Source organism: Rhopalosiphum maidis, chromosome 2 (assembly GCF_003676215.2).
Source record: "Rhopalosiphum maidis isolate BTI-1 chromosome 2, ASM367621v3, whole genome shotgun sequence".
NCBI classification, from domain to species: Eukaryota; Metazoa; Arthropoda; class Insecta; order Hemiptera; family Aphididae; genus Rhopalosiphum; species Rhopalosiphum maidis.
Genome location: NC_040878.1, coordinates 50,152,848 through 50,178,006, shown reverse-complemented (window position 1 = coordinate 50,178,006; position 25,159 = coordinate 50,152,848). Strand labels below are relative to the sequence as shown.

Below are 25,159 nucleotides of genomic sequence, written 5' to 3'. Positions count from 1 at the left end.
AACTAAAACTTTCTAATCTGTACCCTAAACTTAAAAAAATGTAATACAATTTTGAATTTATATATACCTACCATAATATTTAATATTTTAAGTTTAACACTGTTTTGTTATATGTCTTATCCAATGGCCGTGCTGGATGAATTAATGTACATAGACAACTAATTTTTAAAATTTCTTTTTATCGATTCAATTGTACAATGAATGCACGAAAGATTTGACTGTATCAATTTTTTTCCTGTACTTTCTTTTGAAAATCTCAGCAGTACTTGGCCTGGCTTAAAAATTTACGCGTTACGACTGATATTTTTATTTTTACTCATATTTACATTTCGGACGCATAGTCCGTAATAAATAATAATTTTGAAATCTCACAAACGCGGGAAGTGCGTGAGGGACGCGCACTCTGCCGACGATTTTAATCGTGGTCCACGACCCTCCTCTTCGCAGTCCCCCCACTACTTATCAATCGTTTTGTTTTTATTTTTATTTTTTTTTCGTGTTTGTTTTTATTGTTTATTTACTGTTTGGTGTTTTCGTCTTATACCACTTGGTATATATAGTATTTACCACCTATATTGGCATCCGGCTATCTGCGACTGTTTATGCGTTTTCTGGCTCGCAATAAATCATAATTCCATATCCGCCATTGTTGTGCTTATATTCGACGATCGACTTATTATTATACGTCGAATGTCTCAGAAGTCTCCCGACCTAGTGTACTTAGAGAGTCTGCCATCATCCGTAGTGTTGGTCCTACGCGATTGATTGTCGATCACGACGACCGCGGTGGTGATATTTATACGTTATAGACACAGTCGTAATGTCAGCCGGCGTTTCCGAACAGGTGAAATATAACCATTATTCTTACGTAGGTACTGGCTGTTGCGATTGGTACAATTTATAATATTTCGGTATTATTTTGTATTTATTTGTCATGTTCTATGTACTCGTTCAGCGCGTCAAGGGACAAGAGCACCAAGGTAAATATGGCAACAACAATAATAATATAATTTTTGCCTTTCGTTTTATATATATCTATACTGCATTTTTCATGAAACTGACTCATTGTTTACTTTTTTTTGTCAGTGTGTACATTAGATAATATACATAAATTAAATACTTGATTAATGTAGATTAGTTTAGCATACAATTACGTAACTGAATAAATCTGTAATTAAATATACATATACCTACTCAGTATTCTCAGTGTTTATAGTTTTTGTGTTTTGTAAAATAGTTGATGGACCAAAAGATCCTAACAAAGTTAAAGAAGGAGGAGCACATTTTGAAACTGCTTGGCATCCACAATTCCAACAACAACCTGTAAGTAATATTAATTTTTTTTTTTTGTGATACACAATAGTAATAAATCAATAAACATTTAATGAACCATTAGTGAGCCCATGGTCCTTTAAATCATGATTTAACCATTAAATTAATTTATTTTTATGCAATCCAACACTAGTAGTATAAATACAGTTATAGGTTTATAAATGATGTTAACCTGTTTGTGTAACAAAAATTATCAAAATCAATTTAAATTTCTTTTGAAAGTTAAAATAACTAATTTTAATTATTTAAAAATTTCAGAGTTATAATAATGCTATGACACCAGATCAATATTACCAGTATCAAAATCCAGCTCTATATCAATATCCAACACCAACTGCATATAGTATGGGTGATAGATCTTGGACAAATGCACCTGAAGCGCTAACATATGTTGGAGGATATTTACCTACTCCAGAGACTTATAATCAGCCCAATGTTTATAATGCTCAGTACAATCATCCCACTCCTACTCCTGGCTACAACTATTATATTGCTCAAAAGCCATTTGAAGGATATTATAGGGCTGGAGATCAAATGTATGGAGTTCCAGTAAATGAACAAATAAAAACCATTGAACAAGATGTACAAGCATTAAGTGTAAATGATTATAGAGATAATAGTAGTGTACAGCAGAAAAAAGTATCGACATGGGCAACTGTTGCAAAGCAACCAGTGAAACCTATAATATCATTAACTACTGTAACAAAGAAGAAAAGTCCAGGTATGCCTCCACCACCTATGATACCTGGTAAAAATGATGGTCACTGGGAATCAAAAGCTGCAGCTAAACCTCCTCCCTCTCCAGTTGTACAAGTTCAAGTTCCCATTATTCAAGCTCCTCCTGTAGTTGTGGAAACAAAACCTCAAAACTGGAATGATCAGAGAAATGTTCCTTCTTATAATGCTCCTCCTATGGCAGAAATACCTACTCATATACCTCCTCCTGATCATATTAGACATGTACCACCCCCAACTATTATCATGTCATCACCACCACCACTTCAGATTTTAAATTCTCCAACAGAAGAAAATACCAAGCGTAAAATAATTGACGAACTAAAAATGAAAAATCATTATAATCCTGCTGAGTATTCTAATCCACCCGAAGGTTCAAGATTTTTTATTATTAAATCTTATTCTGAAGATGATATTCATCGATCAATTAAATATGAGATATGGTGCTCTACTGATCATGGAAATCGACGATTAGATCAAGCATTTAGTTCATCAGATAAAAAAAAAATATTTCTTTTATATTCGGTAAATGGATCTGGACATTTTTGTGGAGTAGCAGAAATGATTTCAGCTGTTGATTATAATTCTTCTAGTTCAGTATGGTGTCAAGATAAATGGAAAGGACAGTTTGGTGTTAGGTAATTTTAAACAATGGTTAATGTTAAAAGAGATATTGGGATTTAATTTTTAACCCTTTTTAGATGGATTTATGTTAAAGATGTGCCTAACAATCAATTCAGGCATATTCGATTGGAAAACAATGAAAACAAACCAGTGACTCATTCTAGAGATACACAAGAGGTTCCTTATAATCAGGGTGTACAAGTATTAAGAATAATACATTCTTATAAACACGAAACTTCAATTTTTGATGATTTCCAACACTATGAAAATTTACAAAAATTAGAGGATAACAAAAAAATTGCAGCTCCACTTCCTCCATCATCACATTCTACCATTAACAAATATAATCATTTTGGACCAGTTCAATTCAATGATAATCGACCACCACAGCAGAACCATTATCATAAAGTTTGTTTATTTTATTTATTTTTATATTTTCATTTTTAAGTGTTTTTTTTTTTTTTTTTAATGTATTTAGGATTGGGAAAATAAGCCGAAAGATACTAAAATTGAAGGTAGAGACAATTCTTACCATCCGCCAAAATTGGAAAATCACAGTCATAACCATCGATCCAGAACTGATAGTTATAGAGGTCGTAACGAGAATTTTAGTAAAGAAGACAACTTCCGAGAACATAAAAATTATCGTAATGATCAAAATAGAATTCGTAATGATCATCATTGTAATTGGGATGAACAATATAGAGGTGGGAATAATTTCAATAGAGGACGTAGGGGTAGAGGAGGTGGACCTTTTGTCTTTGTTAATAGTAACTTGAAACAAACTGATCGTAGTTATGAATAAAATATTAGTTAATTTGTTTTTTTTACATGGTTAATATAAAACGGAATAGTAGAATTGTCCACAGCGTTTAATCCTACGTTCCTAAATTATTTTCATTCTATTTGGAAAAATTATTTTTATTTTATTTCAATATGTTTAACCATTTTATTCAGATATATTTTATTGTTGACAATATTATCAACAATTGGTAGTGTAGGAGTAATTTGAGTACTCCTATCTTAAATAACTGTAAGTTATGTATATCAATAATAATTAATAAATAACCATTCAAATTAAATAAATTTAGTTTTTACCTAAATGTATAAAATACATAATTATACAAGGTTATTACTTTATTACAACAGTTTAATCATGTCTTAGTAACCATAGAACAATAATCCAAATTGGAAATAATCATCTATATGAACTTCTATTTCATAAGCAAATTGAATTAAATTATTAATCTACTAATAGGAAGATTGATGCAACATAAAATAAAGATTGTGAAACAGACAATGATATGTGTAGATAGAAATATTTTTAATGATCATTTAGTGATTTAATGTGTGTGCATAATAAGCACACATCCTTCTTGAAGGCGCAAAAAATTGTTTTAATACATATTATCAATCTATTTTGAAAAAAAAATTTTACTCTTTCATTTTACTGTTATGAAATAGTGATTATTTTTATTCGTAGCTAAATAATTAGTTAGTTTAGTTTTTACAAAGCTAATAAAAATTGCCAATATTAGCACTGTTGATTTTACTGCAACTAATAGAGATAATTTCTAACTGTGGACTAAGATAAGCTATGGTAATCTATGATTTAAATTTTTTAATATCATCACTGCTAATGGAATTTTTATTCCATAGGATGAAGTTAATGAAATTGTTGAGATAAACAAATTAAAACTTGGCTATTGATGTTTAAGAGGCACAGTCTAGATTTAGAGAAACAATAAATTATTGGATTTTACCAAGTAGAACCGTGATTAGCAACGGCTGAAGGTAATTACAATTTTTAATAATAATTTATTATTAGCATCAGTAACTGACATACAATTAAAAGTTAAAACTGCAATCATTTGATGCTCTCATAGATATTGTTGAGAAAAAGTGACGCTAAAAAATAATTTCCAATACTAGCAAAGCTATCATAGAAATAATATTTTTGGACAATAAATTACTCAGATTTATCAAATCACAAAAATTAATAAATAAATGTTATTAATGATTAACTCATTGGTATTGATAGATGTAATCATTTCGATTATGGAGCACAAGAATATAAATTATATTTATTGATAATATTGATATATTTTAAATTGTTGGATGTATTATTTTAATGTATAATCTTGCATATTAAATACCAAGTGATAGTACTGGAAGTTAGAAAAATTTGATTGCTGGTGACCTTATTCTACGGGAATACAAATACAAGTTTAAACACATTAAACCTTTCTTATTTTAAAGAAACAAGTAATAATAGTCTAGAATTATAAAAATACATAAAGCATTGTAGAAAAAATATTACCTACTATAGTAAGTTTCATTTAAGTTATTCAACATTTCCATAAAAATAAAAAATAAATTATTTATATTAGATAGTAGGAATATTATTAATAATGTATTATACAAATTAAATGGTATTATAGATATTTTAATCAAAATAATACATACAAGATTAAACATATGCTATTAAAGGAAAATTTATAATTGTTAGTCAAATAAACAATTGATTATTTTATTTAAATAAACAGTAATCATCATACTTAAGCTACAAAATCTAGAGGTCTATTAAATCCACCTTTACGGTTCATGTACTGTCGATATTTACGTTTAAGTATAACATGAACATCACCAACATTATTGCCATCTACTTCTTTACCATGAGTAGTGTCAAAGTTACAAAATCCCATCATTTTCATCATTTCTTGTTCTTCAGCAGTTTTTCCACGTAGATCTTCTTCTGTTACTTTAGGAGCAGTATGCTGGATAGACCTTGTGTATTTTTTGTCTTTTTTAGTTGGAGTTTTTGACCTTGATCTTCGTAAATCACGATTTCTAGAACGGCGCCTCTCTCTTGAATGCCGTCTTACAGGAGATCTTGATCTTGAATGGCGTTGATGAGATCGGCTTCTTTTGCGCACATCACGTCTTGCCCTCGGTGAAGTACTTCTTGAACGACCACGACGTGGACTCCTTGAATGCTCACGTGCTTCACGCCTTGTTCTTGGTGATGAACTTCGAGACCTACCTCTACGGGCTCTAGTTAAACTACTGGAACGGTCTCGATGTTTATCTTTAGTACGATCATGTCCTTTATCTTTATAACGTTCTCGTTCTCGTTCTCTCATAATTATTCTGGAAACAAAATTAATATAATTATTAATAATACCTTGTAAATTCTTTTGCAATTGTGATGTTTATACTGTATTTTTTTAATATCTTTTCGAGTAACTGATTATGTTTATAACATAGTACCTACTTACAAACAATGGTAGTCTGTGGAAAATTTTTAGTTTCAAATAACCTTTAAACCAATTATTATATAGGTAAAATCAGATATCCTGAATCTTCTATGTATAATACACAAACACAAAACACCATAAGAGTAATTTAAATTTTATTAGGTAGTGTTACTACAATCATACAATTAAACTGAAGATTTGTAGTGTTTTAAATAGACAGTAAATCAGTTCAGTATTTAAAATATCTTCTACTATACTCGCGCCGGCGAGAGAACGCTTTTCGTTGGCGCATCCAAATGACTACTGTAGTATTCACAATTTACACATTATTCTTAAGAACCCAATATTTTACCATTTACCAAAGTATATTAAATAAATATATTAGTTATAGTAAAAAGTTTTCAATTGTAATTTAAATGAGTAAATAATTATTAATAACTAAATGGCTTTTGAAAACTTACCAATTAAATGATTTTCAATTCCTTATATTATATTACACTATAGGACAAACTACAAAGATTAAAATTAAAATTGTTTTGATTAATACAAATATTTAAACATAGCATACAAATGAATTACGAGAGACCCTTCACAATACATAATATTATTTTTTATGATAATAATAATTTATAATCACTAGATATATCATGGGGGAAGAAATACGCGGCAACTTGTCTGCAGTATCACAAATATTAGAGATAAGAGCACAGAATATAGAGATATGGCTGTTTTAAAAAGATCAAAAATTTTATAATAAAAATATTCTAAATTTCTTATTATTTTTCGTTGAAATAAAAATTAAATATCTATTTGTTATTTGGTAGTAACCTTTAACTTATTGTTGTGCATTTGAGTTTAATCAGTTACTTATTAAAATAATTTATAATTAAATATTAATAAAAACCAATAGATATAAATTATGTTACAAATTTAAAATATATAAACAGAGTTTTATTAGTAATTACTAATTACCGGGTGTTCATGTGGTGGTCGTAAAATTTATAATAAACTTCACATGTATGAAAACGTTTAATTAACAAAATCCCATTCAATATAAATTATTGATAAATCTTAACTTGACTCTTAGAAGTTCCAAACCAATTTTTAATCTTCATCATTGCTGAGAATGACCTTCTGTATGTCAGAAAGCTGATCGGAATTGTTTACGATATTAAGAACAGTTTTCACAAGTTAGGATAAAGCTCATCAGCATCCATGATTAACTTTATATACTTTTTAAATAAAAGTAAGGTTTCTATGGGAAAAATAGTTAATCACTACAAGCATTTCTGACTGAAAAGTGAAAAGTATTAAAAGACTTAAAAATTAATCAACCTATTAATATTTAGAAACATTAATATAAAATTAAAAAATATACTTTGTTTTATAAAATTATAATTATATTTACATCTAATAGTAATTTACTAAATTTCTAGCTGATGGCGATAAATGGTTCATGGAAATATGCTGTAAATATGTAAACTCATGTATCTTAACCACATAGATCTTAACACAGTTTGAATGATGAACATACTCGTGAATAAAATGTGCGACAAAGACATTAATATATATTATATTATACTACTGGTTTACTGTAAATACAATTCTATACATATGTTCAATTCATTATAAATGTTTGAAACTTTAAAAATAAAAAAACAATTTTTAATCACAGCAACACTTTTCTTTTTTTTTGATATTTTTCTTTTTTTCTTCTTTCCATTTTTTATATGTTTCATCATCTAATTCAACATATGGTATATTCTCCATAGTATGACGTTCTGGGTCTAAATTCAATTCTTAAACAGAAAAATACAATACAATTACTATTGTCCAGACATAAATTAAGAAAACAATAATTTAATTTTAAAGAGAAATATAATGAAAACTATATTTTCTATTAATTTATTTCTATTTTCAAAGACATGCGAAAAATTCATGAAAAATATTGGCAGAGTAAAAAAGTTCAAAAAAAGATGAAGTGACTATTTTAAATAATTGTAAATAATGTAATATAAAAATAAAATGATAAATAACAATACTTATATTCTGTCCAGCGAGAGAACGCACCGCAAACCGACTAAAATCAGTTTTTCTACGCTTTCCTCAACGATACCTAGCCATAAGTGAATTAGTTTTGATAGCGTGGTAATGGGGGGGGGGGGGGTGCGCAAAATCGGCACATTCTGCTGCTGAACAGACTATACATAAATACCTTTAAACTTACACACTTTAAATTATTATTTTTTTAACCCCTCTTTATTACAACAATTTTCTGACTTCCTTAAGATTTGTTATAAGGAGTTTTCACTGTAATAATTTAATATGAAATAGGAACTTACTAAATTTTTTTTCATTTACTCTTTCTGCTTGAACTACTTGTGTTCTTAGTTCATGTTCAACATCTTGAGCAAAGGTTATAAGCTATAAAAAAAAATAAAATAATACAATATAATGTTCATGAATCATGGATGCATGCAATAAATAAATACAATTTTATATTTTAAATCTTAATTGAAAAGAAGAACATTTTCTTAATACATAAATAATATTTATGATTCATTCAAAATAATTGTAATTAAGGATTATTATATTGCATTTTTAAACTAAATTAAAACTTTGCATGCTCAATAAGTTATTTTAATTATATTCATTATTCATACATTCTGAACCACAACAGGATCTGTGACAGTTTTATTCTTTTTGAATTCTTCATTAATTTGATGTTTAGCAGCTAAAATAATAGAAAAAATCAATTATATTTGTTTGTATTGTTTCCAATGTTTATTAGTTTATGTTTTTTTCTATTTATACATTAAGAGGGTGTCATTGAAACTTCTGTTATCTATTTCAAACATAAGTAAATTGGAACAACAAATTCATTTCATCTATTTATTGATAATGGTAAGGCACTAAAGCTGTACTTTTAGTAGCTTTCCTTGTTAAGCAGGAACATATAACCTATATAAAGTTTACTAAGAAGATAAATGTAGTACCTTAATTAGGGGATTTAAATTATTCAAATATTAAAGAAATTATAAACTAAGATAGTTTAATACAAAACCAAATTTTTATAAAATAAATTGTGTAATATATCAGGATCACCTAATTGACAAAAGTGTAGAGAAAAATAGTAAATTGAAGAGCAGTGTGTGTTGATATAGGTAACTATAAAATACAAACATTTGTAAGACAGACAACAAATGTCATGATAAGTTTGTGTTAATAGTATTTGTCATTAATTTACTAATACAAAATTACAAAATACATATAATGATTTATGCATACCATTTAACATTTGAATATCATTTTTAAAACATAGTAACCTAGCTTTATGCACTAATTTGAAAGTAGTAAGTACCTGAAATAAAATAAATTCAAATTAAATCATACTACAGAAATAGGAAGTAGACATCTATATACATATTCACACTTATAAAACGACTTTCCATTAAAGCACAACTTACTTTTTTTCTTATTTCGTTTGATGCCATACTAAAAAGATGGGCAAATAATTAAAATTGTTAAAGATAGATATATGATTTATAACATAAATATTATAAACAAATATTAGCAGTAGGCACTTGGTATAATTTTAAAATATGTTATGAATCATATAATTTCATGACACAATTGTTGATTTCAAAGTTAAATAATGAATTCTAAATTAGCTAAAATTACTACTTGGTGCTTATGCAAAATTAAAAATTTTTATTTTTACCAAAATATTTTATACTGTTTTTACATTTAGAAAAATAGTTAGTGATAAGTTATATGATAATAGGTCAAATTTTTTATCATTATTAATTTTTATATTGTAGCACAGATATATATAGTATATATCTGTGTATTGTAGTTGTCAACTTATCACATTTACTTTTTACCATAATTATCAAGGTGGATTGATATAAAATCAACTTATCAATCCACTTTGACTATAAAATATTATTTATGTTGTCATCATTTGTCAGTAATTCTATTTTCTATCAAGATAAATGTCATGTTTTTTAACATTTTGTCAATTATAAATACAAAATAATTAATTTATTAATTTGAATATATTATTTATTTATTTAAACTTAAAATGAAAAAAATATTTATTGCACATTGTAACATTTTTATTTGTATTGTATAGTTACATGAAGTATATAATTGTAGGTGTTATATTATTACAACAATGTATTACTGTGATGCAGAAGACCAAGAATTAAACTATAACAAAAACATTGAGTCATGTATGTTAGATATTAATGTTAAAAATCAATTAAACACTTATGATTTGGACATGAGAACTGATAATACAATGCCTGAAACCAAAAGAAAACCTTTTAAAATTCCTGATCATATTTCTTCAATCGAATGTAATAATAATATATTTTGTATTCATAATATAAAATTTAAATGTTATGTTTGATATATATATATATATATGTTGAATTGAAAATGTTTTAGGTGACGGAAGTGTTAAATATAATTGTACTGTTTGCAAAAAGACTTTTAATTCAAAAAAGAATTGTTTCTATCATTTAACATGTAACGGAGATGGAATTAAAAAACCGTTGATCTGTTATAAATGTAATAAATCATTTAAAATCCAATCACATTTAGATTATCATATGTTAACACATTCAGGTAAACTTATATAACTTTTACCTTCAGTTATCTTTAAAAATTGTTTTCTGGTTGTATTAATGTTACCTAGTAATAGAAAATAATACTATAATAATATTAATGATTGATACATTTTAAGTTTTTTTTCCTAAAATCTATTTAGGAAAATTGTTTGTAAAATTATCTTTATTTCAATAGTTAAAATAATTATTATGATCTATATTTTATTACAATGACTTGTACCTCCTTAAATTGATACTTACACATCTGGTTTATAAAATATCTTAAAGACTATTTATTTTAGGTCTCATAAGTACTGTCACATCTACATCTTAAAGATCTATATGGAAAATTACTACAAATCTTCAGCTTAATTTAATGATTGTAGTAACACTACCTAATAAAATTTAAAAATGTAAATATAATGCTATCATAAAATGTATTATTTTTTTGAAACTCTAAATAACCATTTTTAAAAATCATTTTAATAAATATATAACCTATTGGAATTGAATAGAAATTGACTTAGTCATAGTTTATTAAGTTTTTGATTTTTGAAATACTAATGATTATCTATGTTTGAAAAACATAAAAACAGATCTTATTTGTCTACATTTAATTCAATTGTAATGCAGACAATTTTATTACAAATGTTAAAAATATCTACCTCCTAATGGCAAAATAAGCTCAATCTAAAATGTATTAGATTTTTGAAAAACTAGTTTACCATTTTATAGATGCATAACATACTAAATGTGTGTAGTAAGCTTTAGTATTTGTGTGAATTAGCCTATTATACAACTTATGGGTAAGGACATTATCTGTGTATTCTTATGGGCGTTATGATATTTTAATTTAAAGCCAGTTATAAGAATTTTTATATACTCATAACATTCTTAGATATTAAAACATTGTAAAAAACCCTATGTATAGATACTACTACTATTTACTATAGAAAATTAGTATTGCGTTTTCTAAAATGCTTATTTAAATCTTTTGAATGTTTTATTAATTGTATTTTTGTCAATTTTTATAAAGAAGTCAACATTACAGTTAAGGTTGATTGTTTCATGTTTGTATACTTTGCTAATGTAATCACTAATTGTGGAATCAAAAACTTAATCACTTGTTTTTATACAATTTCAAAAAATTATTTTTAATTGATTTTTAAAAAATATTGAATTTTTCTAAAGATTAATCTTAGAAAACCTCTTTTATAAATATTAATTTTCTTTTAAGATTCATAGGATGTTGCTGGACAATTAATATAATTAAAAACATTTTTTTTATCAGACATCACACATTATTTTCTAAGAGTTAATTTAAAATATATTTTATAACCTTTCAAATTTTTATGTATACAGATTTAGTATTTCAGGTATTGTTTTACCATATAAATAATTAAGTGTTTAGAAATAACAACTTATTATTTAAAATGTTAAATAAGTTTTAATTTTAATTTTTTTCATTTTAAAATTTAGGTGAAAGACCATTTAAATGTATTGAATGTGATAAATGTTTTTTCACTAAATCTAAAATGATTGAACATAAAATAGTACATACAGGTAAGATTTAAAAAAAAAATCATTCATATTGGTATGCATCAGTGGTTTTCAACCAATATGTCACAAGCTTTTGTAAGTTTTTTTTTTAGTAATTATACTTAATGAAAATATAATATAATAAAATATTAATTAATTTATATTAAAGTATAATATATTACAATTTTGTTTATCTAATTTGATGTTAAAATTAAATAAGACAAAAGCAAAAATCTTTATCTAAGAAAATTTCATTCATGGCTGAGATATATTAAAATCATATTTTCAGGTTTAAAAAAGGGTTGAAAATCACTAGTATGCATACAAAATAATAATTTATTAAAAATTTACATTATTTTAATGCATTTCAGTACGTTCTCATTTTTGTGCAATATGTACCAAAGGTTTCAAAAGAAAGCGATCATTAGAAGTGCATATGAAATCACATGCTCTAGAAAAACCATTTCAATGTGCAACATGTTTGAAATTTTTCAAAAACAAGCAATGTCTAAAAAAACATCACATTAGGAAACATTCTGGTAATTGTATATTTAGTAATAACTAAACAATTAACATATGTTTGTTAAAAATAAAAAATGGAATGTAAATACTAAATAAGTTTTTAAAATATGTTATGAATTATTTTATATTTTAAATTTATAAAATAATATTAGTTTTATTTAATTTGGCCTTAAAAATATATTAATTTAGTCATGCTTTATATTACAGGAACTAAAGCATTTTCATGTGACATCTGTAAACGGAAATTTAGTTTAAAAGATGCGTTGGTTTCACATCAAAAGACACATATATTCTCAACTCAATTTGCTTGTTATTTATGTAATCAACGTTTTAGAGAAAAACGTTATTTACAAAGACATCTTGGAACTCATAGTAGTAATACATATTAAATAATAAACATTAATTATTGTTGTTAAAATAATGGTTATGTGGAATTTTTTAGAAAAAAACATTTTGAATTGTCCAATATGCATGAAGAAGTTCACGCGTAAAGACAACTTGGACCGTCATGTAAGAAACACTCACTTGGAATCTGAAAACATTAATATAAATGAACATGTAATTCGTGCTTCTGTTATTAAAGTTGTTAACAAAATTGAATCATGTCCTGTTAGAGTAATCCAACATACTTAAATTGTTATTTTGTATAAGTATTTATAGATATTCTATATATTAGTTGTATAATATTATGTTACCGCTATAGTTATTATTATACTATGTCTACCTCATTTATATTTTCTTATATTGATTTACATAATTTATTGTACACCATTATTTTAAAATAATTAAAATTAAATCATGTTTTTATAATAAAAAATTAAAACTATATTAAGTCGCTGCCAGTCTTGTAAAAGATATTTTTTTAAAGTATTTTAAATGCTGATAGAAATATTATTTGTAAAAATATTTAAAACAGTTGTAACACAAGAGGAATATTGTAAGACAATTGTTTAAAAGCTAGAATGTGGTGATGGTGTGCATTTCAAAGTAGGCTTTTTTGAGACAACTACCTAAATACCAATAAAAAAGTACAAAGTCATTACTCATTACATTATTGACATCGGTTATTTTATTTGTATAGCAACTAGACTTGACGATTTATTACCTGCAACCTATATTATCACTACACAACCTTGAAGAACATTTCCATACAATATGTATCATATTGTGCAGTATCGGATTGCAAGAAAGGTAACACCTAGCTGTGCAGAAATAATAATAAATTACGCGAATACGCCCATTTTCATCGAAATGGTTAACTGAAATGAAAAATTTAATTTAAAATAAGTATCAGTAGGTTTTTTTTATAGTCGAAAAAAAAACAAAAAAATAAATAGGAAAACTGAGAAGTCTTTAATTTCATTTTAGACAAAATCAATTTCGTTTTTTTGATGTAACTCGAAAACTATTAACAGTAAATGCCTGACCATTTAATTACAATTTTGACCAAATATTTTTATTATTATTTTCTATTTACAATCTATTTTCAACTATTCTTAGTTTTTTTTTCTATAAATGTCGATATAAAATTACTCGTTGTGTTAAAATACTTAAAAATTGTAGTTAAATACAAAGCTTATTAATAAACTTATTATAAATTTACTATTTGTCAAATAGAATTATCCTGGAATTTAATACAAGATCATATAAGTTGTTCTTATAACTGTATAAAAATATTAAATATACATAGGCACAATTTTTTTTATTGTGTATGTAGTTATAATTTTGACAGCATTTGCGAAATCACAAAAAATTGCAAACTATTTTGTAGTTAGAAATTAATAAAAACTTTATTTTATACTAAGTTTTGAAAATTAAAAATATTTAGACAATTATATATTTTAGACGTTTTAAGTTTAAATTTAGACGAAATTATACTTATTTAAACGATTAATAGCTTATGAGTATTGAGTAATACAAGATATTTATAATACTGTCACTGTGGACCATAACAGTGGAGTATATAGAACCCCAAACCCCCTCTGAAATGTATGGTTGCCGGTTGGTACAAGCATTGATTTTGTTTGTATAGTTAATTGGAATTTAAAAATGGACATTTTTTTATTATATACAATGCATAAAACATAATTGTTTAAATATGTTTATTTTCAACTATTTTTCATGATGTGTCGATGTAAAGAAGAATAGAAGATCTCTATTCTTTATAGTCTATTCAACCATAGAGTAATCTATATTCAATTTATGGGAGTATGGTGTATAGTGTAGACGGTACTCTATGGTCTATACAGTCATTGTGATTTTCATCTAGTGACCATGCTAGAAGTGATATAAGCTGATTTTTTAATTTTTATATCCGGTAAAACGGCGTTTGCTTATCGTTATCAATTGATAATAATTTAATGATATCAATGTATTCATAATTTATATTTCATGTTTTAATTGAGGTGTAATTAATATTTATTAATATTTAATAATACTAATAGGTAAACTTTGGTTTTGATGATGTACCTACATTACGACGATTACCTATGGGTAATTAATAATTATAATCGCTATTTGTTAAGTTGGTGATTGATAATTGATAATACTTATTAAATCAATTTCTAATGTTGATAATAATGTTATGTAGATTTGTAATAAAAATTCAAAATAATCACTCGGATAGTTGGATGATGTAATAATTCGATATTGATACTTATTCGAATACCGAATGTTGTGTACGTTGACAGGTTTTGGAGAACATCATAATGAAATAATGATTTTCCATTGATATATTTTGCAACTATTCACATTTTGACTTTCAATTATGGCTTCAAAGCTTACTCCAAAAGTCAAAAAAGAAGCGAAGAAACTGAAATTGAAAAAAAACGAGTAATTAATAATTCTACGTTGTTTTAGATTATACATTTTTAAAATATCACATTGATTGAATTTTAAATATGACCGATGTGTTTTGTGTAGAAAAAATGATACAATCATCCATGAAAAAGACTGGTTTATGCGTTTTGACGCACCTTTGAAAATTATTTTGACTGCAAGATTTTTTGCTGCGTTTCTTGTTCACATTTCAGACTGTGATGAAACATTTAACTACTGGGAACCGGTAAATCCAATAGAATTATTTCTGTAATTATAATGCTGTTATTTTTTATTCAATTATCAAATAAATCAATTTACCAATTTTTAATATTCTGTTTTAGACTCATTATTTTGTTTTCAACAGTGGTTTTCAAACCTGGGAATATGCGCCTCCTTATGCACTTCGATCATATTTATACATACTTATCCATGCAGTACCCGTATACCTTTACAAAGCCTTGTTTAACACTAGAAAAATCATGTTGTTTTACCTAATACGTTGTGTACTTGCCTTATTGAGTTCTCTTTGTGAACTATACTTTTACAAGTATATTTTATTTAATATTAAACATTATCGAATGCTGTGGCATGTTCAGATTTCTAAAATAGGGTGGGATTGATAAACATTTTTATATTTTATATATTTAATGTATGTATATTATATACTTTTGTATGTATATATTATTATATCTCGACTTTGTTTATATTATACTCAGAAAATAAAAGCAATGGTAGAGGTAACATTACATAATCCCATCCTCACTCTGAGCATGTTTCTGATTAAATGTTGTTTATTTGATAGTGATATTTATTAATTTTTTTAGAGCTATATCAAAAAAAATTTCATCCACTGTTAGCAATTATTATTTATTCATAACAGTTTTTAGTCCTGGAATGTTCATAGCTTCTACTGCATATTTGCCTTCAAGCTTTTCTATGTGAGATTAAAATTTAAATAGTTTTGAAATAGAGAAATTGATTAAAAATTCACTTTTTCTAGGTACATGACTTTCTTAATTATTGGCGCTTGGTTAAACAAAAATTATGAATTTGCAATTTTTACAACTGCACTATCAACATTTTTAAGTTGGCCATTTTCATGTTTAATTGGGTTAGTAAGATATATTTAATTTACGTTATTATCAATTAATTTTTAGATTATCCTTCAGTTTATTAAGTAATATAGTTATAGTTATAGTTATTAGTGGGTCCGGATTTGAATGCACTTAAAACCATACTAATATGCTTTAAAAAAAAGCCAAAAATGCCCTTAAAAAATGCATTGTACTACAAAAATGACCTTAAAATGCCGTATATTTTTTTTATTCAATTTGTAATTTATAAATAACATATAATTATTATTTATTATTTTATTAAAAAAAAAAACTGAAAATTTGAAATGATGACTTGATGCTGACACGCACATGTTTTGGCTGTTTTGGGGAAATATTATTCATTTCAAATATACCAAAATATGTATATATTAAAATGTATGTAAAATTAAAATTCTAAGTAAGTCTATTGTTCTTACTAAATTTTGAGCATTGCATTGAATAATAAAATATTATTTAATATGTTCTAACATCAAAGATCTTCTATTATCGAAAGAATATTTTTGTACATTGAAAAGCTCCTTTCGACGTCCACAGATGTAATAGGAGCAAATTTCATGTGACAAATATCGTTTGTAGTTAATTCTTCTGATATTTTTGTACGATTTATTTTTAGATAATATTTTGGATAGACTAAATTTTATTGTATATTGAACAAACATGCATTAAAAACCAATAAAATGACCTAAAAATGAAAAAACAACGAAATATGCAAAATAATGCAAAATAAAATTTGTAGCTTTGAAACCCTCGTTACATGAAACAAATTATGTACTTAGAAAGCATTGTGTAACATCAACCAAAAAAATATGCACTTTGCATTGAAATCCGGGCCCTATTAATAACTAATAATTTAGTAGTAGTTTGGTACAAATTGTATTATATCTTCAAAATGATAAAAAAAAACATATCTAAATTATACATAATATTTAATACTCCAAAACAGATAAAATGTCTTATGGGATAAATAATATATTTTAAATTTTATGTTTGATTTTAGATTACCACTTGCATGTGATATCATTTTTAAAAACAAAAAGTATATGTTATTCATTAAATGGTGTTTTATATCATTAGGGTCAATTTTAGTAAGTGCGAAAAAACATTTGAGGTTTTAATGATATAGCATTGATAAGGTTATTGTTTTATAGGTTTATCAAGTTGCTACTGATTCATATTTTTATGGCAAGTTTGTAATAGCTCCTTTTAATATTGTTTTTTATAATCTATTCACGAGTCATGGTCCTGATTTATATGGTACAGAACATTGGAGTTTTTATGTACTTAATGGTGTTCTTAATTTCAACGTTGTATTTATACTATCGCTGATGGCTCCTATTGCTATTGTATTGAGAAAGGTATGTTCATTAATTTTTAAAATAAAATTATCTTTTATCTTAAGGTTATATTTAAGTATTAGGTAGTTGTTGATAATATCTATTTTTTCAAATTATAAATGTTGAGTTATTTTGTTGTTTATACATTGAATTAAACGTATAATGATTATTTATTTTATACTGTGCAATTGATTTTGGTTTTATTTAACAAATTAATTTAAACTTTTAAATTTTAAATGTATAAGAAAATTATAAATATTGAATTTGAATAACCTGTTTCCAATAGAATCAAATAAGTATAACAGTTTTAAAAAATAATATTTGCAATAGCAATAAATAATAACATTGTGAATTGAATTGTTATTATTTTTTTGATGGATTAAAAAAGTTTTTGTTTAATTTTTGGTCATTGATAAATATTCATGATAAACAACATTTTAATTTTATATAAATAATATTGATTAAATTATTTTATTAGATTCTTACAAAACTTGGGATCAGATTCTCTAAACAAAGCAATATTAATAATAATTCAATATGGATATTATATTTATCACCATTATATTTATGGATTTTTGTATTTATATTACAACCACATAAGGTAAAGTATATTTTTATTAACTCTATGAATACATATATTTTTTGTTATTATAATAGATAAATTATAGTCTGTTGTTTGTGTATAATAAGCAGACATGATATGATATGATATGAAAATTAATTTACAAAATGATAATGATTTGAGGACTTTAGGTTATAATATATAAAAGGTATAGACATTTTTGTAGTTGTTAAATGCAGTCGTGTTGATCATTTCAATTTTAAAGTCACTGTGAAATGTTAGAAATGTACTAAGGGGTGGAGGTTAGTGAATATAGGATAATGGATTGAAATGCATGAATGATTCTAGTTTGTGATGGTTTGGCACAACTTTATATCTGTAATTTATAAACTCAAATAGGCCTCAAAATTGATTTGGAAATAGTTTTCTATGAATATTTAAATGTTATACTTAATAATTTGTGTAGTATGTTATACCAAAAAAAGTGAATATATTTTAAAATGTATCATTTATAATTTAATAATAAATAATAGTTATGTTTTTTTTTGTTTAGGAAGAAAGATTTTTATTTCCTGTTTATCCATTAATACAATTGGCATCTTCTATATTATTAGAATATATTAAAGATATGAATTTGCATTCAAGTGTTATTAACCGTTTTAGTTTTCTAAAGCTGTATAACAAGTTGATTGATAATGTTTATATACCTTTTCTCTTTGTATTTTTATTAATGGGACTGTCACGAAGCATTCTTTTAGTTAAAGGTTTGTCTTTTTTTTTTAAATCATGATTAAAAATATATAATACATAAACAGTGTTGTAGCTAGGGAGAACCGAGGGAAAGCAGCCCTCTAAAAAATTTCTGGATAATATAATAATGCTTTTTTTGTGTATACATATTATATAAGATGTTACCATGTATTAATGATCTAATTTATATGTAGGTTGCTGCAAAAGCTTAAAAAGTTATATATTCACATTATTAGTATACCAAACTTATAAGCGATCCTAGTTAGGTCTACCCTATAAACTATATAACAAATTATCATCCTTCCCCGTCAAACTAAAATCCCGGCTATAACCACTGTACTGAAACCTTATTAGTATGTATAATTTTTTTATTTTTGTATATTATGTTTAGCATATCATGCACCTATTGACACGTACACACAATTGAGTAATGATTATCTTACATTGCCTGAATCAGATGTAATAAATGTTTGTGTTGGCAAAGAATGGCATAGATATCCTTCATCATTTTTTTTACCAAATGATAGGTGACTATATATTTTTTTAATTCTTATTAATTTGATATTTTGTGAAAACAGTCTGTTATAATATTTAAACATTTTTATTATAGATGGAAAATGCATTTTATTAGATCAGAATTTCGAGGACTTTTACCTGGTCGTTTTAGTCAGGAGTCTTTGTACAAAGTTGTTGAAAATTACAATGATCAAAATAAAGAAGAGTTAGATAAATATGTAAGTGTTTTCACTATTTATTTTGCTGAAATATATTACATTTTTACCTATATAATTTATGATGTACACATTAATAAAGTAAACTTTATTGTTCTTTTACTGATGTTACTTTGATTTCAGAGCGATATTAGACTATGTCATTTCTTAATAGATCTGAACAACAATCAAAGTTCAGAATTGGAACCTAATTATTCTGAAAATAATTTACAATGGACTATTTGGAAATCTATACCATTTCTAGATAGCAAAAAGTAAGAATTTGCAATTATATTCTTAAAAAGTAATTTTGTTGAACAAATCAAAAACTTATGTAATGTAATACTTGCTAATATTTTTTAATCAATTTTTTTTAATTTTTTCTAATTTAATTTTATTATGATATTACAGAACACCAACTTTATATAGAACATTTTACTTTCCATTTTTCTGGGAAGAAAATGTTAAGTTTTCATCTTATAATCTCCTTATGCGAAATGATTTTAATAAAATGAACACTAAGGCACACGCAGAAAATGGTTCACCAATAAACTATGGTTTTTAGACAAGTAAAAAATATTTAAATAAATACAATTTTAGTTGTAATATGATATAAATAAAATTGTTTTTGTTATATATTTAGGTGTCAATGATGTTATTGCACAATAAAATTGTTAAATTATTTGTTCGAAGTCTTAGCATTCAAGGTTTCATGTGATACATACAATGTTTATTACTCCGTATACCAACATAGTTATTGATAAGTACACTGCCAAACAGCATATTATAGGTTTTAGTTTCATGTATGTTAAGTTGCTGAATCTTAGTAATATTGATTTTGATTTTTTTTTTTTTTTTTAATACATATAATATAAAAATTACTATTATTAGAATAAATTGATATAGTCCTAAATTATGATAAACAAATTTTATTATTTTATCTTTAAGGAAATGTCTCATTCAATTCAAATTTGTTGTTTTTGTCTTACAAGTGCATAACATAACAAATTTGTGCTCTGCAGTTCTCATTTAGCTTTGTTAAGTTTTATTATTATATTGAATGTTACTTTTATTAGACCATAATAATAAAACTTAAATTAAAAGCTAAATGAGAACTTCTGAGCATAAATTTATTATGTTACGCACTTGTAAGACAAATAAAACATACGGGTGAGACGTCGTTTTTAGTGCTAGTTTCTATAAGCAGGAAACTATAGTCAACTATTTACCAAATATATGTTTTCAAATCAAAAAACACATTACCAAACTCCTTTTTATATCTTTATATAGCTTATAATGTTTATATCTTTTTCAAATTTATGGTAATATAAAGATATAGATTAATTAAATTTATTGTTTATACATTTCCTCCTTCATAAATAAATAAATGGTGGTGTCCAATCAGACAACTATACTATTAAACTTTATTGACTATAATCTGAAAAAAATTCTTTACACATTTTTTTAGCTGTATTATCTTAGTATAGTTTAAAGTTATAATAATATTTGGACATGAAACTAATTTTTATTTTATATTTAAAGATAAAAATTAAAATAATTGTAAAAAATGATCTCATAATATACCATGTTTTTAAAACTTATTTGAGTATTTAGCAATCATAATATTGTATTCATCTCAAAATTGTAAAATATATAAACTATTCTGAAATATTAATTATGCATTTAGTATTAAGTTAGGTTTAGTTTATGCTTTTGTATATTTAGTTTAAACTAAATAAATTTTAATTTGGTGACATTTAATTTGAGATTCATTTTAATTATATATTGAAATTGACACAGACATGTGAAGTTAAGTATTGTTATACGTGGTTTAACTAACCTACTTAGTACTTTGTAATATCTTTATTTCTATATTTTATTATTCTATTATTGAAATAAAAAAAGAAGTAATTGTTTATAATTATTTTATACCATTTTCCTTTTATAAAAACATATATTATATTATATTATAATGCAATCCATTTTCTTAAATTTTGCAAAAGTTGTATTATTTCTCAGAATGAATTATAATAAAATAAATTATGTGGTAATTTGAAATTTAACTTTTTATTTATTAGTTACAAACAAAAAAAGTTTAAAAAAAATGACTCATCTAACTAGTTCATGTATAACTTTTAAAAAAAGTATCTAAAAATACTTTCTTTTGAATAAAAATATATTTTTAAGCTGATTTTCTTATGTTTCTTATAATGTGATTTTTAAAAAATTGACTTCATTACTTTGATATTTCTTTGCACTTATACTATCATATACATATCAACATTTGAGTCTACTTACTAATAAATATTATTTCAAAAAAAAAAAAATCCACTATTTTTCATTAGAATTAAAATGTGAAAAGCTTCGAACATTTTGAATTTGAATTATTTGAACTTAATTTTGCAAATAAGAAATATCATTTTTTTATTTCTGATAACTAGGGCTATAAATTTAATGTACTTCAAAACTATAAAAAATATGCATACTAAATCTAAAAAAAAATAACATGTAATTATCATTTTTAAAAACTGCTCAAAAAATCAAATATTCAAAAATATAGTAGGTATCGTTTTTTTTTAAGAAATCTATATTTGTTATGGTGCGGTCCATAGGCGTTGATCGGGGGGGGGGGCTTACAGGGGCTTAACAAAGTAAATAGGTACATATTTTAGTGCATACTGCATATTATATTATACATTAACAAATTAACAATTAAATATATTTTTAATTATTATTAAAATTATTTTCATAATTTATTAGAATATCGTTACGAACTCGCGATGTTATTATACGGGTATATAGATAGCTACATAGGCCTATGCAACGCTGCAGCTTGTGCGACATTTTGAATCGCACATAAAAATACCGGTCTCCCGTATAAACTAAAGGTGTAATATACGAGTAATAATAATATTACCACGGTGGCGCGGCGGCTAGGAAGCTTAATGCATATGATGTGCGGTGAATTTTGTCGCTCAAATCGGACGGCAATGACGTGCGACGTGTTTAATTTTGTATTATTATTTTATCATTTTAATTTTTTGTGTGATGTATTATTGTTCTCAAATTTTTTCATCGCACTCCTGTGCTAAACTACTACGACCCGCCACTGATATTTGTACATTCATATTTTGTTTTAGAACTCAGTGGTCCTTAAACCCTAAATTAAAATAGCCCTTTTATAAAATATTTGGGCGTGCAATTGTGTGCTTGTACCAATGTACCATGAGTCCCTGTGGTCCCGCGTATGGGTAAAATGCGGTTTCGAATAAAGAATTACGAATCATAGTCATCCGGAGTTTGTTGACTATGTTGACATAAAACTACTGAAACTGAACTTGACATGTGTGTCGTGTTTCTTTTATAGTTATAATATGACTTTTTATGTGAATGTATATTGTATATTGTGCTGTTGACTATAATATGCCCAGTGAATATTATTATATAGTAGGTCGTAGGTGTGTAGGTACCTACTATTGTACTAACTACTAAGACGTATGTTTATGGTTTTTGCAATGGTGTGTTGGTGTTGCACATCCATTACAGTACTTACCTGCTACCTACATAAATTATGTCTATTAAATAGAAGTTTAGATTTCAGGAATTACCTAATAACAGTGAATTCGCATCGGCCAAAGGTTTAAAATTACGTAACTGGTAAGTGGTAGACTATTAATGTAAGCTACTGACTTGCTTCTTATGAATAATTTAATTTTCTGTTGGTAAACATAAATCAGTGCTAGTTACTAATCTGTAGAAATATCAAGTCGTTCGTTAACATACCTAAGTTGAAAAATAAATAAACAAAATTATTTCAATGTCTGAGTTTAATAAAGAAAAAAAAATGTAATCAAAATAGTTACAATTCATCAATATCATACAATATAATCCGTTTAATTACAATATAAACGTTAATCACATTATTGCATGTATGGGTTCCAATATTATTAATAAACAATAATTATATTATAATGGTTATTATTAAGTGTTTCGGAGACAAATTGAAATGCTAAGAACGTAAATACAAATTATTTTGTATCAAATAATAACAATAATTTTAGTAAGTTTATGCATATAATGACTTATGACTTGTACAATAGTATAGTGTATCTAGATTGAATAATTAAACCCCTTCAAATTTTATTTTATTTTTCAATTGCCTAAACAATACAATTATACAAACATTAACTTATATTAATACATGAATAATAGACGACAATATTATTAACTCAAATGGTAAGTAATTTAACGTGTGTGTGATATTTTTTTTGTATTCCAGTATACGAGTACTAACGTATACTTTCATATTATTTCAGATAAAGACAATAAAGATTAAATTTATTGTTGACGAAGACAATAGGATTAAAAGTTTCAAGGTATAATATATTGGCTGCGTACGAGTTGATTCCCGGGTACCCGTTTACCTACAACGATACAGTTGAGTTGATTGGTCATGAATCATTGAGTACATACTTAGTAGGAGCAGGTATTAAATATAATATATAATATACCTAGCAGTAATAATATAAATATTTATACGAATAATTTATGTCTTAAAACATTAATATCCATTAAAAAAATAATATTTTTTTTTCGTGAGTATTTAATTTCGCATTACACATTTGATATTTGCATAATGCAAAATAATAATATATTCTAAAATATTATGTAATTATGATAACACGGCGTAATGGATAGGCTATTATGGTACAATACTACCGCTTATTCAGTTTTTGGGTCTATAGTTATATTTTACATTGAAAATGTGTTTGAATTTTGAATTTAAATGATAATTTGTTTTAGCATTTGGCATTTTGGTGAGTAATTAGAAGACAAAGTTCATCGTTTTCTAAAAACAAACATTCAATAATACGCAATATTTTGTTACTTTTATCGATCAAATAATATTGGTTTTTCAACATAATAATAAGTATATTCATACAACATAATTATTACATTAGAATCATTAAGTATTACATAAAATAAATTTGAAAAAATATCGCTGCTGCCAATATTTGTTAATCACTCGTTTAGCAGTTTTAATTGTAACTTTTACAACTATGCATAAGTGTAAACATGTTTGTGCATTTTGTCATTATATTATGTGTTATTTTTACAAAAGCAATGCGCGAAATTATTAAACATTACATTTTTCGTATTTATATTTTATTTTTCCTGACGTTTTAGAAAACTTGCGATTCATAGACTTCAAGGTTTATCATGATTTGAAGTAGTAGTTGTGTGTT

At 25.4% G+C, this 25,159-nt stretch overlaps 5 protein-coding genes across 11 annotated transcripts; 3 read left to right on the top strand and 2 right to left on the bottom strand.

The window, feature by feature from the left end:
- The first annotated feature begins 487 nt into the window (after positions 1–487).
- LOC113555300 (YTH domain-containing family protein 1) lies at positions 488–3,550 on the top strand. Of its 3 annotated transcripts, none has more exons than XM_026959724.1 (6): positions 488–844; positions 956–980; positions 1,238–1,323; positions 1,591–2,705; positions 2,769–3,099; positions 3,170–3,550. In XM_026959724.1, the coding sequence occupies exons 1-6, from the start codon at positions 821–823 to the stop codon at positions 3,494–3,496; spliced, it is 1,908 nt and encodes a 635-aa protein (XP_026815525.1). In that variant the 5' UTR covers positions 488–820; the 3' UTR covers positions 3,497–3,550. The 3 variants fall into 3 exon arrangements, with proteins under 3 accessions (XP_026815525.1, XP_026815524.1, XP_026815526.1); XM_026959723.1 differs by having other exon boundaries at positions 488–868; XM_026959725.1 differs by having other exon boundaries at positions 489–872.
- Positions 3,551–3,693: 143 nt separating this feature from the next.
- LOC113555301 (gastrula zinc finger protein xLCGF3.1-like) lies at positions 3,694–13,343 on the top strand. 3 transcript variants are annotated; one of them, XM_026959728.1, is made up of 7 exons: positions 3,694–4,485; positions 10,107–10,309; positions 10,401–10,580; positions 12,041–12,124; positions 12,472–12,639; positions 12,830–12,994; positions 13,065–13,343. In XM_026959728.1, exons 2-7 carry the CDS (start codon positions 10,126–10,128, stop codon positions 13,253–13,255), a joined length of 972 nt encoding a protein of 323 aa, XP_026815529.1. In that variant the 5' UTR covers positions 3,694–4,485; positions 10,107–10,125; the 3' UTR covers positions 13,256–13,343. The 3 variants fall into 3 exon arrangements, with proteins under 3 accessions (XP_026815529.1, XP_026815527.1, XP_026815528.1); XM_026959726.1 differs by having other exon boundaries at positions 12,830–12,997; positions 13,065–13,255; XM_026959727.1 differs by lacking the exon at positions 3,694–4,485 and having other exon boundaries at positions 10,126–10,309; positions 12,830–12,997.
- LOC113555302 (U4/U6.U5 small nuclear ribonucleoprotein 27 kDa protein-like) lies at positions 5,117–6,565 on the bottom strand. The gene is made up of 2 exons (XM_026959729.1): positions 6,410–6,565; positions 5,117–5,841 (listed from the first exon to the last, which is right to left on the bottom strand). The coding sequence occupies exon 2, from the start codon at positions 5,832–5,834 to the stop codon at positions 5,250–5,252; it is 585 nt and encodes a 194-aa protein (XP_026815530.1). The 5' UTR covers positions 5,835–5,841; positions 6,410–6,565; the 3' UTR covers positions 5,117–5,249.
- Positions 7,506–9,677, bottom strand: LOC113555303 (complex III assembly factor LYRM7). The gene is made up of 5 exons (XM_026959730.1): positions 9,416–9,677; positions 9,237–9,309; positions 8,612–8,682; positions 8,291–8,372; positions 7,506–7,747 (listed from the first exon to the last, which is right to left on the bottom strand). The coding sequence occupies exons 1-5, from the start codon at positions 9,440–9,442 to the stop codon at positions 7,614–7,616; spliced, it is 387 nt and encodes a 128-aa protein (XP_026815531.1). The 5' UTR covers positions 9,443–9,677; the 3' UTR covers positions 7,506–7,613.
- Positions 13,344–15,016: 1,673 nt separating the features above from the next.
- Positions 15,017–21,257, top strand: LOC113552813 (alpha-1,2-mannosyltransferase ALG9). Of its 3 annotated transcripts, XM_026955752.1 has the most exons (15): positions 15,017–15,115; positions 15,213–15,454; positions 15,545–15,686; positions 15,784–15,989; positions 16,267–16,380; positions 16,443–16,553; positions 17,555–17,642; positions 17,706–17,912; positions 18,370–18,492; positions 19,007–19,217; positions 19,595–19,730; positions 19,814–19,937; positions 20,058–20,188; positions 20,325–20,482; positions 20,557–21,257. In XM_026955752.1, exons 2-14 carry the CDS (start codon positions 15,390–15,392, stop codon positions 20,476–20,478), a joined length of 1,812 nt encoding a protein of 603 aa, XP_026811553.1. In that variant the 5' UTR covers positions 15,017–15,115; positions 15,213–15,389; the 3' UTR covers positions 20,479–20,482; positions 20,557–21,257. The 3 variants fall into 3 exon arrangements, with proteins under 3 accessions (XP_026811553.1, XP_026811554.1, XP_026811555.1); XM_026955753.1 differs by lacking the exon at positions 15,017–15,115 and having other exon boundaries at positions 15,200–15,454; XM_026955754.1 differs by lacking the exons at positions 15,017–15,115; positions 15,213–15,454 and having other exon boundaries at positions 15,569–15,709.
- The last annotated feature ends 3,902 nt before the right edge of the window (positions 21,258–25,159 follow it).

Coding starts and splice junctions, on each gene's coding strand:
- LOC113555300 (XM_026959723.1), top strand. CDS start 821: ATGTCAGCCGGCGTTTCCGAACAGGTGAAATATAACCATTATTCTTAC. Junction 2,706..2,768: donor AAAGGACAGTTTGGTGTTAG/GTAATTTTAAAC, acceptor AACCCTTTTTAG/ATGGATTTATGTTAAAGATG. Junction 3,100..3,169: donor AGCAGAACCATTATCATAAA/GTTTGTTTATTT, acceptor TAATGTATTTAG/GATTGGGAAAATAAGCCGAA.
- LOC113555302 (XM_026959729.1), bottom strand. CDS start 5,834: ATGAGAGAACGAGAACGAGAACGTTATAAAGATAAAGGACATGATCGT.
- LOC113555303 (XM_026959730.1), bottom strand. CDS start 9,442: ATGGCATCAAACGAAATAAGAAAAAAA. Junction 9,310..9,415: donor CAAACGAAATAAGAAAAAAA/GTAAGTTGTGCT, acceptor ATTTTATTTCAG/GTACTTACTACTTTCAAATT. Junction 8,683..9,236: donor TGATATTCAAATGTTAAATG/GTATGCATAAAT, acceptor CTATTATTTTAG/CTGCTAAACATCAAATTAAT.
- LOC113555301 (XM_026959727.1), top strand. CDS start 10,126: ATGTATTACTGTGATGCAGAAGACCAAGAATTAAACTATAACAAAAAC. Junction 10,310..10,400: donor TCATATTTCTTCAATCGAAT/GTAATAATAATA, acceptor AAAATGTTTTAG/GTGACGGAAGTGTTAAATAT. Junction 10,581..12,040: donor TCATATGTTAACACATTCAG/GTAAACTTATAT, acceptor TTTAAAATTTAG/GTGAAAGACCATTTAAATGT.
- LOC113552813 (XM_026955752.1), top strand. CDS start 15,390: ATGGCTTCAAAGCTTACTCCAAAAGTCAAAAAAGAAGCGAAGAAACTG. Junction 15,687..15,783: donor CATTTAACTACTGGGAACCG/GTAAATCCAATA, acceptor ATTCTGTTTTAG/ACTCATTATTTTGTTTTCAA. Junction 19,218..19,594: donor AAGCATTCTTTTAGTTAAAG/GTTTGTCTTTTT, acceptor TATTATGTTTAG/CATATCATGCACCTATTGAC.